Genomic DNA, 12569 nt, shown 5'->3' with positions numbered 1-12569 from the left:
AGGCCAGGGTTAAACCAGAACTAAACCAGGACCAGGCCAGGGTTAAACCAGAACTAAACCAGGACCAGGCCAGGGTTAAACCAGAATTAAACCAGGACAAGGCCAGGGTTAAACCAGAACTAAACCAGGACAAGGCCAGGGTTAAACCAGAACTAAACCAGGACAAGGCCAGAGTTAAACCAGAACCAAACCAGGACAAGGCCAAGGTTAAACCAGAATTAAACCAGGACAGGCAAGGGTTAAACCAGAACTAAACCAGGACAAGGCCAGGGTTAAACCAGAACTAAACCAGGACCAGGCCAGGGTTAAACCAGAACTAAACCAGGACAAGGCCAGGGTTAAACCAGAACTAAACCAGGACCAGGCCAGGGTTAAACCAGAACTAAACCAGGACAAGGCCAGGGTTAAACCAGAACTAAACCAGGACAAGGCCAGGGTTAAACCAGAACTAAACCAGGACCAGGCCAGGGTTAAACCAGAACTAAACCAGGACAAGGCCAGGGTTAAACCAGAACTAAACCAGGACCAGGCCAGGGTTAAACCAGAACTAAACCAGGACCAGGCCAGGGTTAAACCAGAACTAAACCAGGACAAGGCCAAGGTTAAACCAGAACTAAACCAGGACAAGGCCAGGGTTAAACCAGAATTAAACCAGGACAAGGCCAGGGTTAAACCAGAACTAAACCAGGACAAGGCCAGGGTTAAACCAGAATTAAACCAGGACAAGGCCAGGGTTAAACCAGAACTAAACCAGGACCAAACAAAGTCTACGTCAGTATTAAACTGGGCTCAAAGCGCAGCCTCGGTTGAACCTCAGTATTCTAAACTTGTTTTTTGTATTTGAGTAATAGATTTGTTGAAATCTCTGATCAGTCTCTTTTTAGTCTTGGTTTGGACCTGGTTTAGTTCATGTTAAGATTTGGTTCGGCTTTAACCTGGTTTAGTCCCTGGCCAGACCTTACAGTAGATTCACAATAAACTACAAAAATAACAATATATTTCTATAAAAATGTATTGGCAAAAATGACTGCATTTGTCTGAAGACTTTACCATCATTTATGGCCCTAATGGAAACCCGGGTAAACATCACGCCCCTGACATATCAAGCGTAAGATAAGATAATGGCGCTCAAAGTACATCCTCCTTCTCCACTATAAAGCCCGTGTAGGGCCTCTTCGCCTTTTCGACCTCGCCAGCTTCCACCATGTGCACAGGAGCCTGTTCCAAGTTCGTGGCCATCAGCCTCTACCCACTGGCCGCCGTGTCCATCATCTGCAACATCATCCTCTTCTTCCCCGACTTCCAGACCAAGTACGCGGCGGAGGATGCCAAGGACACCCCCCGCATCACGCAGGAGGTCAAGTACATGGGGGGCCTGGTCGGTGGAGGAATCATGGTGAGTACCAAACGCTCCCACTTCATAAGAACCACACTTTTAATAACCGTAATAAAGTATGAACAAATAGTGCATTTAAACGCATTTTATTTGAATTTTTTTTTTGGTGCTTTTAAAAAAACTAAAAAAGAAGCAAAAATATAAAGAAAGAAAAAAGAAAGATACATTTGTGAAAGAAAATTATGAAAAATAAAATCTATATACAATATATAATTATATATACACTTATATATATAAGTGTCATAAATGTTGGTCCAAAGGTCAAGCTTCAATTCAATTTAATGGAGCAGTTTCCTCCAGGGTGACAGTGAAAAACAGATTAAACAATGTTCAGAGGGACTTGGCAATGTCCAAGCATCCCCTGTCCTTAGACAAGTGTCCCAGGGTCCCCTGTCCTTAGACAAGTGTCCCAGGGTCCCCTGTCCTTAGACAAGTGTCCCAGGGTCCCCTGTCCTTAGACAAGTGTCCCAGGGTCCCCTGTCCTTAGACAAGTGTCCCAGGGTCCCCTGTCCTTAGACAAGTGTCCCAGAGTCCCCTGTCCTTAGACAAGTGTCCCAGAGTCCCCTGTCCTTAGACAAGTGTCCCAGAGTCCCCTGTCCTTAGACAAGTGTCCCAGAGTCCCCTGTCCTTAGACAAGTGTCCCAGAGTCCCCTGTCCTTAGACCCTCCTTCTCGGCCAGGAAAAACTACAAAAAACCTCCTTAAGAAAAAGTATAAACCTGAAGGAGTTCCAAAGATGAGAGAGAGACAGTGGAGCTGGAGCCACTCAGGAGGAGACCCAGTTCTTCATGAGGAGAACCAGTTCTTCAGGAGGAGAACCAGTTCTTCAGGAGGAGGCCCAGTTCTTCATGAGGAGAACCAGTTATTCATGAGGAGAACCAGTTCTTCAGGAGGAGAACCAGTTCTTCCAGCAGATGAAGAACCGTTCATATGGAGTAGGGATCGTTTCTCCAGGAGGTGATCATCTGGGTCCACAGGTCATGGATGTGTCTGTCCCACTCCCGGCGGGAAGTGCCTTTTCCCCTTCAGTTTTCTCTAAAACTACGAGTCTCTGAATACTTTCTATATATTTTTTCTTTATAAATATAATATATTTATAAAGAAAAAATATGTATATATATATATATATATATATATATATATATATATATATATATATATACATGTAAAAATCTTGAATTTTATTAAGATTTCACATTTTTGATTTAAAAAAACATTTTTAGTCTTAAGAATGTGGAAAAATCGAATAGGTTCATTTTAAACGGTTCACTGACCTGATGATGTCATCTGAGCATTATAATGATTCACCGTGATGAGTTCATAAATGCTTTTCACACATTTAAGAGCACCAAGTAGAGTTTAATGCTAACACTCATTAGCATGCTAACAGCGCACTTCCTGCTTCATGGAGAATAAAACGCATTCGTGCTCCTTAAAATACACATGAACATAAGGAAAACACCTGATGTCGCAACTGTGGAGACAGACAAAGATCTGCTGATTGTCTTCTATCTTTATTTGCTCTGATTAAACGTCACGACATTTAGGAGTTTACTGTTATCCAGAGATAAGAGAAAAGAAAGAGCAACACTTCTCTTTCATGAAGATGTAGCGAGGAGCGCCTGAACGCAGCACAACTTTATTACATGAACAAATGACTTAAAGGGTTAGAGTTACGCTGTTACAGTGAGCCAAAGGGTTTAGTTTTGTATTTAAACAAATTTAAGTGCAGGAGGACCACAGAGGACACCAGGAAACAGACTGAAATATTAGCCAATAAACTCAAATACGCTCTTGAATGCAATGGAGTCATTAGGCAAGGCAAGTTTATTTGTGTCGCACATTTCATACACAAGGCAGTTCAAAGTGCTTCACAGCAGGAAAAAACAATAAAATCACAAAGAAATGACAGAAACACAAATACAATCAAATTAACTAAACAAAAAATAAAAATAAAAACACCTAGCCAAATCCAAACTTATCGGACACATTGGCAGCATTCCAGACACTCCTTCCCATATTTATGTGACATTGCAGCATGACAGGCGTCTCCAGGATGTGACAGGCGTCTCCAGGATGTGACAGGCGTCTCCGGGACGTGACAGCCGTCTCCGGGACGTGACAGGCGTCTCCGGGACGTGACAGGCGTCTCCGGGACGTGACAGGCGTCTCCGGGATGGACACATCACTTTTAGATTGATTCTTTCCCATATCAGCGCGCTTTCTGCAAACTGCACACGTCTGTGCTGAGCGTGTGTTTCTTTTACCACGACTCTCTGGTCGACGCCTCCACCTGATGTGTGTTTGTATCTTTACTGACGGACCTCGTCTCGTCTGCCCCGCCCTAGATTTAGCTTTAGCTAAACTAATTGTCTCAGACAAAACTCGACCAGAGCTTTAGTATTAAACCTGGCTCTTGGTCAGTGGGTCAGTGCCAGGCTCTTCCTGGACTTTACAGAAGGCTTAGTGCCGACCGACAACCTGACCAGTGTGTGTTCCGGTACTAGCTCAAAATAGTCCCAGATACATCTTTTAGTATTTAAAATGTCAAAAAAATAAAATAAAAAAGGGTGAGGCTTCCCCAAATAAATGGTCTGTTTGCTGTAACCCGAGTCAACATTTTTCAAGTGGGTCGGACGGTAAGTAAATTCTTATATTTTTTACTTTGAAGGCAAAAAAAAGATACAAATTTAGCAATTTTTTGACTTGGAGTGACCACCAGGGGTCAGGCTTCAACAGTCCAGGGGTCAGGCTTCAACAGTCCAGGGGTCAAGCTTCAACAGTCCAGGGGTCAGGCTTCAACAGTCCAGGGGTCGGGCTTCAACAGTCCAGGGGTCAGGCTTCAACAGTCCAGGGGTCGGGCTTCAACAGTCCAGGGGTCAGGCTTCAACAGTCCAGGGGTCGGGCTTCAACAGTCCAGGAGTCAGGCTTCAACAGTCCAGGGGTCGGGCTTCAATAATCCAGGGGTCAGGCTTCAACAGTCCAGGGGTCGGGCTTCAACAGTCCAGGAGTCAGGCTTCAACAGTCCAGGGGTCGGGCTTCAACAGTCCAGGGGTCGGGCTTCAACAGTCCAGGAGTCAGGCTTCAACAGTCCAGGGGTCGGGCTTCAACAGTCCAGGGGTCAGGCTTCAACAGTCCAGGGGTCAGGCTTCAACAGTCCAGGGGTCGGGCTTCAACAGTCCAGGGGTCGGGCTTCAACAGTCCAGGGGTCAGGCTTCAACAGTCCAGGGGTCAGGCTTCAACAGTCCAGGAGTCAGGCTTCAACAGTCCAGGGGTCAGGCTTCAACAGTCCAGGGGTCAGGCTTCAACAGTCCAGGGGTCAGGCTTCAACAGTCCAGGGGTCAGGCTTCAACAGTCCAGGGGTCAGAGGCTTCAACCCGATCGAGAGACTAAATCTCACGATTTTAAGATCTTTCAATCGACCTTTTGTACGTCATTATCCTTTGTTTTTCTAGCGAAGGCGAGCGGGGGGAACATGCGGGGGACACGGGCGCCGCCATGTTTGTTGTGATGACGCTGCTGGACGTGTTTCAATCCCAGAATGCATTGCGTAAGTCAAATTTCACACCGTGATAGAGAAACACATGCACTATGGAGAGTTCAGTGGCCAGACAGAGGCAAACCAACTTGTTAAGGGCAATATAACGACTCTCATGCGCGGTCTATTTAGTTACAGACGCATGAGGAGGACTGAATATGAAATCGCACATGTGTTGCGTAATGCGTCCTTTGGGACGAAAGATAAGTTTACCAACGTGATAAAAATATTCGACACAGCGGTTTAGGAAAGATCGGTCGGTGAGACAGCAAAATAATTGAAAAATAAAAGATTTTGACGTTTTTTCAACAAAATGCTGATATTTTTTTTAGTCCCCTAGTATCATACCGGGTCAGTCGGGTTATGGCAAACAGACATATTATTTTGCTCAGCCTAATGTGTAAACAATTTAAGACATAAAAGAGAAGAGTGCAAAGAAAAATCCTTTCAGTCATAAACACAGCTAAACAAAACTGTTTTTAGCTTAGATTTGAACATTGTCAGAGTAGAACCTATCTCACATCTTCAGGAAGAATGTTCCAGATTTCAGCTGCATAAAACTGAAACACAGATTCTCCATGTTTAGTACTGACTCTGGCACCAGCAGGAGGCTGGTCCATGTTTAGTCCTGACTCTGGCACCAGCAGGAGGCCGGTCCATGTTTAGTCCTGACTCTGGCACCAGCAGGAGGCCGGTCCATGTTTAGTCCTGACTCTGGCACCAGCAGGAAGCCGGTCCATGTTTAGTCCTGACTCTGGCACCAGCAGGAGGCCGGTCCATGTTTAGTCCTGATTCTGGGCACCAGCAGGAGGCCGGTCCATGTTTAGTCCTGACTCTGGCACCAGCAGGAGGCCGGTCCATGTTTAGTCCTGACTCTGGCACCAGCAGGAGGCCGGTCCATGTTTAGTCCTGACTCTGGCACCAGCAGGAGGCCGGTCCCTGAGAACAGGACTAATATGATGGTACTTCCTGGTTCTAGTCAGGACTAATGTGATGGTACTTCCTGGTTCTAGTCAGGACCCGAGCAGCAGTGTTCTGGATGTACTGCAGCTGTTTTACAGCTCGTTTGGAGAGACCAGTGAGCGGCCATTACAGTCTAATCTACTGGAGACAAACACATGGATAAGTCTCACTAAATCTGGTTTGGACACTATATTTTTGATTTTGGCAATGTTTTTTGGATGGTAAAAAGTTGCTGATGTTATTGATTTGTTGTGACTGTTAAAGTTCAAGTCTGAGTCCATTATTACCCCCAGATTTATCACTTGGTTTGTAGGTTTTAGAGCGAGACTCAGGAGGTGACGCTGACACTTTCTCTTTGTTTCTGTGACAAAAACGATTATTTCAGTCTTGTCTGAGTTCAGCTGGAGAAAGTTGTTTTGCCTCCACACACTGACTCTGGCACCAGCAGGAGGCCCTCTGGCACCAGCAGGAGGCCAGTCCACACACTGATCTGTTGGATGCAGTGACAGAGTGAATCCACTGGTCCATATTCACCTGAGACAGTGAAACATAGATCTGACTCGTCTGCATCATTGTGATTGAACACATTTTCACTGCGTATCAACTGACCTAACGGCAGCATGTAGAGGTTGAACAGAAGGGGTCCCAGGATTGACCCTTGGGGCACCCCACAGGTCAGGGTCATGTGGTCTGAGACACGGCTACCAATTTCAACAAAGTACTTCCTGTCTTCCAGATAGGACCTTAACCAGTTTAGGGCGGGGCCAGTGATGCCCACCCAGTCCTCTAGTCTCTGTAAGAGGATCCCATGATCGACAGTGTCAAAAGCAGCACTCAGATCTAACAGAATCAAGAATGAGGCTTTGCCCGTGTCAATGTTCAGGAGGATGTCATTTGTCACCATGACAAGAGCAGTCTCAGTCACCATGACAACAGCAGTCTCAGTGTGATGAGGTCTAAAACCTGACTGAAAAAACATGTCATGGAATTAGACATACACCGATGCTATTCAGTAACATCGAGAACACAATTCAACTTAGAATATGAAACGACACAGAAATATCAGACATTTGTATGGCAAGCTTGGGAGAAAACGCCGGGACTGATCATGCAGGCTGTGGTACGCAGCCTGCATGATCCTCCTGCGCCTCACCCCGTTTTTTCCCATGCTGGTTGGTTTTATTAGATATTCTGGAATAGGCGGGTCACATTTCTCATTGGTCAGCATCACATTTATGTATTTATTTGTCTATGGGAGTTTTTATTTATTTATAGGAGATCTTCTACTGAAAGTGTTTTTCAGACTTCCTATAAGTGATCTGTTCTTCTGGATCTACCTCTGTATCTACCTGCGTTGCACCAATGAAATTTCCCCATGTGGGACAATAAAGGATTATCTTATCTTATCTTATCAAGGCACTTGTTTTACAGCTGGCATTTTTCCTAGAGATCAAGGTTTGGGTAAACATTACCCAAACTCCTCTGGGCTGTCACACCCCCCTGGGGTAAACATCCTTTGGCCCATCTTTATGACCCCTTCACAAATGCAGTTTGTCACACACCCGTTCTTCTCTTAGACTAATGATGCAGATAAAATATCACTATTATGCAGATAAAATACATCACAGAAATATAATCACATATTCAAATTTTATCACATTTCCCTCCTGTTTATCAAAGCATTAGTCTACTGTCTTATATGCCAAACACATTACTCTTTTCAGTTTTCAACATGCCTTTCATATAGGTGTTAAAATGACACTTTTACACACGAAAAGTTATGCACAGTTCTCAACATTGAACACACTTCTTTTCTCTCGGCCCAAAACATGTCTACAGCATTACTGTCCTATATTTTGAGTCAGATTGGTCAATCTCTGTAATTTGACAAACAGACAATTAATACAGTCCATAATTTTGTGCGTTGTGATGGGAAATATAGAAGTACAAGCGGAAAGCCCTTAAACCCGCTGCTCTGTGGTCAGTCAGTTTGACTTGTCAGGGACCTCTCTGGACACCCCAATAGAATCAAATACGTAGTATCAGGTGCTACTGGAACCAGATTGTCCACTAACCTCTCGACCTTGACCCTGCGGTATGGTTCTGGGTGATGCTGATCACAAAAGAGACATAGGCACAACGTCCTAGTCCCTTTGTTTCCAAGCCCTCAGCACTGTATGCCCACACCACCACACGTCCTTGCGCTTGGTTTCTTAAGAGACCTTCTTCCGCTGCCCGCTTCGGTCACACCTATGACACATATGAACTGGTACATTTCCCATCTCAATTCATAATCTCATTAACATTGCATGTAGTTATGTTGTAGCAGATAAAAAAAACTCTCTTAGTTAGTGCAAACAACAGTGGCTGTAGTGTAATATGCCATTGTGTTTCTTCAGCCTCTGTCATGTCAATTGTACATTGTACATTATACATTATACATTTCATAACCTTTCATGTTGATCACTTATTTTCTCCCCTCTATTTTCGGTCTGTGAATGTTTCATTTACTGGTATACACAGTTGTGACACACCATTGTATGTTGATTGATTGTCCCGATTGTCCCGTTTGCATAATACAGGTGTTCAGCACCCATATTATCGTCATCGCTGTGATGATGATAACTCGTTGATTCTTTTTCACAGAGTATGGTACTCTGCGCACCGTAGCCTCTGGCTCTCGTTCATCGTAGCAGAGTATAGTACTTTGCGTACTGTAGAATCTGTCTCCTCATCCATTGTAGCAAAGTATCGTACTCTACCGTAGACTCTGGACAAAACTCATACAAACAAAGTCCTGCGTCTTGTAGATTGCTTATGGATCTGGTGCTGTGTTGTCTGCTGCACCCATGATCTCGTCCCTCCTGGTGAGGACGACACGGTGTGGCTCCGTCCACTTGGCTCGTCCACTTGGCTCGTCTCTATAAACACCACATCTCCAACTTGCTGCGGTGATAAAGTCTTTTCGACAGTATAATGTATTTCAAACAGTTTTCTTGTTTACAATTTTTTTTTTAGTAATTATTGATTCGGAATATTTGTTTACACGTACATATCCCTCCTTTTTGAGATATGGCCTTGCCCATTTCTCAAAGTTCTACATTTAAACAAAATTCAACAATCCAGATAGTTTACAACGTTCACTAATCCAGGATGTAATCAAGGAAGAGATGGAATTGCGTCTGTCACTCCAACTCCGCAAAATCACCTCTTGACCTTTCACAGTTCAGTGGTCACATCCCTGGCTGAGCCCCCCCTTCCACGGCGCTGGGCCCATGTGTCTGTGTCTGTAATCCGACACTGCCAAACCTATCTGTTTTACCACCATTTGTTTCAAACTCTAAATGTTTCAAACTCTAAATGTTTCAAACTCTAAATGTTTCAAACTCTAAAAGTCTGGTGTCCACTTGTGCGCGCATATGTGTGTGTGTGTGTGTGTGTGTGTGCAATACAAATACATTAAACAATAATAATTATTGATTATAATTCCCCCGTTGAGCTGGCCTTAAGGGTCAGTACACAACTTAGAATTCTTCACATAATTAATAATTTCACATCTCCTCTGTGGGTGTGGCCTAAATAAAGTCACCCATCTAAAGTAATATGTGCTAATCTTCTATATCTGCTTCAGGTGAGTTTCAAACTCTCTCTCTCACACCTGCTCATGTGGTGCTTTACAAACATTGTGTATTACTTTGTTCTAACAAGTCTATATGTGCATAACAATCAAAATGATTCTAAACCTCCCCCTTGTTTGTAAGGCACATAATTTTATCAACCTGTTTTTCCCCTTGTTGCCTACTTTCCTGTCTTTCCTTTGTCTCTCATCACATCTTCCTCTCTATCTTCCCCTCTGTTTCTCTCTGTCTTCCTCTCGTAACGGAGGAAACACCCATTTCCAAATTTCTAAACCTGCTTTTTCTTTCTCTCTTCTCACTTACTCTTACCCTCACTTGTAACCTGCTTTTACTTTCTCTCTTTCTTGTAGTCTAACCATCTCTTGCCTCCGTCCTGAGTCCTATAATGTTTAAGTCCTGTTATCACTGGTTTTCATAATTTCTATAGCGTCTAAATTTAGATGATATTGTCTTATTTAAATCTATTCAATTCTTGATTGAATCTCCATAATCCTTCAGGTATTTACTTTAGAATGTCAAATTCTTTCCCTGTTAATGTTAACTTTTCCTATTACTCATCAGTCAACCCCCCCTGAGGTGTAACCGTTGGTGTCCCTGTGATCCGTAAAGATAACATCTGCTCCATCCTGAGTCCTTTCCCCAAATTATTTCCCAGTCAATAGCCCCTGTTATCTCTGACTATCTTTATGACCCATATTATAAAACACTTCTGTCTTTTCGTCCTGTACTTTCATCTCGTCATTTTAAGTCCAAAAAGATCATTTTCGTCAAGTCCAAAAATAAAACAAAACAAAACAAAACATAGCTTTGTTTGGTGCACACAAAAAACACGACTTTTGTCTTCTATGTCGGGGACAGCAAGTGTCCTGTCTTGTGATCACATTCCCCAAAATGTTGGCCATCTATAAAAATCTGAATCAATCTTCATCTCTTATCAAGTTTAATAAAATCTTTATAATTGATTGTTGTCAATCAAAACAAAAACCCTTAAATTTGTTCTACAGAGCTCTCAAATACTAAAATTTAAAACCAGCTGGGTTTAGTTCCTAATTCATTCCTTCAGACCGTCCTCTGAGTGCTTTCCATTCTCCTGTCTTGTTGACCCCCCTTATCTCCCCCTCTCTGCCACGTCATCTGAGCACACTGGAAGTCTCCCTCCAAAATCCTCTTATGACTTTTCCTTTTTCTTTTTACAGTTTGGGGTGATAATTTTGGCATTATGTGGTCTCGTCGTCTGAGAGAAATGCTACTTGCTTTACAGTCACGGTCAATGTCAAGCTTCTAGAGAAAATTCCTTATTAGATTCCTCCGGACATAAACGTGGTGTTTAAAGATTCACTCGTGACTGCAAATTTTAGATCTCTCAGAATAACGCCTTGTATGATTAATTGTGATTCTCACACTCGTTAGTGAATCACTTATTAATCCTCATTCACACATTCACACTTCCCTCTTACTTACTTCGCCTGTGCACAGCGCTTACATTCACACATCTTTATGTCAGTAACAACTCGTACATAAGGCCTCATTACTTGCTTTTGGTGAGAAACTTAACTCGTGGTGAGCAATTTAACTCCTTTATGTGAGAAACTTATCTACACAAAGCCAACCAATATTTTTCAGAAATATTAAACTAATGCTCGAAAGCCAACAATATTTTTCAGAAATATCAAAAACTGATGCTCGAAAGCCAACAATATTTTTCAGAAATATCAAAAACTAATGCTCCAACGCCAACAATATTTTTCAGAAATATCAAAAACTAATGCTCCAAAGCCAACAATATTTTTCAGAAATATCAAAAACTAATGCTCGAAAGCCAACAATATTTTTCAGAAATATTAAACTAATGCATAAAACGTTTCATGGCTAACTCTTTTTCACACACAAAGTTTTTGTCTGACCTTCTTTGCCGCCTGTGTTCTCCTGCTGCTTCGAAACGACGCGCTCTCCTCGCGGAGAATGAGGTGCGATGGGCGGCCACGGGAAAAGTGGACTTCCTTTAGCTGTGCACAGACTTCACCGATTCACCCGTCAATCTCAGCGAAGGGGCTGCTTGTCGTCCGACTCGATAGGACCAGAAAATGTCCTTGGGAGGAGACAATACACCGATGCTATTCCGTAACACATCGAGAACACAATTCAACTTAGAATATGAAACGACACAGAAATATCAGACATTTGTATGGCAAGCTTGGGAGAAAACGCCGGGACTGATCATGCAGGCTGTGGTACGCAGCCTGCGTGATCCTCCTGCGTCTCACCCCGTTTTTTCCCATGCTGGTTGGTTTTATTAGATATTCTGGAATAGGCGGGTCACATTTCTCATTGGTCAGCTTCACATCAAGACACTTGTTTTACAGCTGGTATTTTTCCTACAGATCAAGCCTTGGGTAAACATTACCCAAACTCCTCTGGGCTGTCACCCCCCCTAGGGTAAACATCCTTTGGCCCATCTTTATGACCCCTTCACAAATGCAGTTTGTCACACACCCGTTCTTCTCTTAGACTAATGATGCAGATAAAATATCACTATTATGCAGATAAAATACATCACAGAAATATAATCATATATTCACATTTTATCACAAAACATCAAATGAGTTGTTTATTAAGAGGAAATCTGTGACTGTTGTAAACAACCTTTTCAAAGACTTTGCCTCAAAATGGCAGATTAGAGATGGGCCGGTCATGACTCAGGACTGCGGCATCAAGACTACTCTTCTTTAGGAGAGGCTTTATGACCCCTCCCCCCTCCCCCTGCTCTTCTTTAGGAGAGGCTTTATGACCCCTCCCCCTGACCCCTGCTCTTCTTTAGGAGAGGCTTTATGACCCCTCCCCCTGACCCCTGCTCTTCTTTAGGAGAGGCTTTATGACTGCAGTTTTCAAAGACATTCGGAATGTTCCAGATTGAAGTGACATGTTAACTATGTGAGTGATGGTGCTAACAAACTGTTCAGCACAGACTTTAGAAATCTGGAGGCTCACACATGGAGGCAGCTGTAGATGAACTCAGACTGTGATGATCTCATGGA

General features: G+C 43.3%; 1 protein-coding gene across 1 annotated transcript in view; it reads left to right on the top strand.

The window, feature by feature from the left end:
* Positions 1–1198: 1198 nt before the first annotated feature.
* The window catches only part of tm4sf21b (transmembrane 4 L six family member 21b), a 16106-nt gene continuing 4735 nt past the window's right edge, over positions 1199–12569 (top strand). The window contains exon 1 of the mRNA XM_072459747.1: positions 1199–1396. Within this exon, the coding sequence (XP_072315848.1) occupies positions 1205–1396 (192 nt within the window). The 5' untranslated portion in view covers positions 1199–1204. The remainder of the gene's footprint in view (positions 1397–12569) is intronic.

This window comes from Eucyclogobius newberryi, unplaced genomic scaffold (assembly GCF_026437365.1).
Source record: "Eucyclogobius newberryi isolate DKJ021-1_F unplaced genomic scaffold, fEucNew1.0.hap1 SCAF_27, whole genome shotgun sequence".
NCBI classification, from domain to species: Eukaryota; Metazoa; Chordata; class Actinopteri; order Gobiiformes; family Gobiidae; genus Eucyclogobius; species Eucyclogobius newberryi.
Note: the sequence above shows the minus strand (reverse complement) of the source record. Positions and strands in the feature narration are given on the sequence as shown.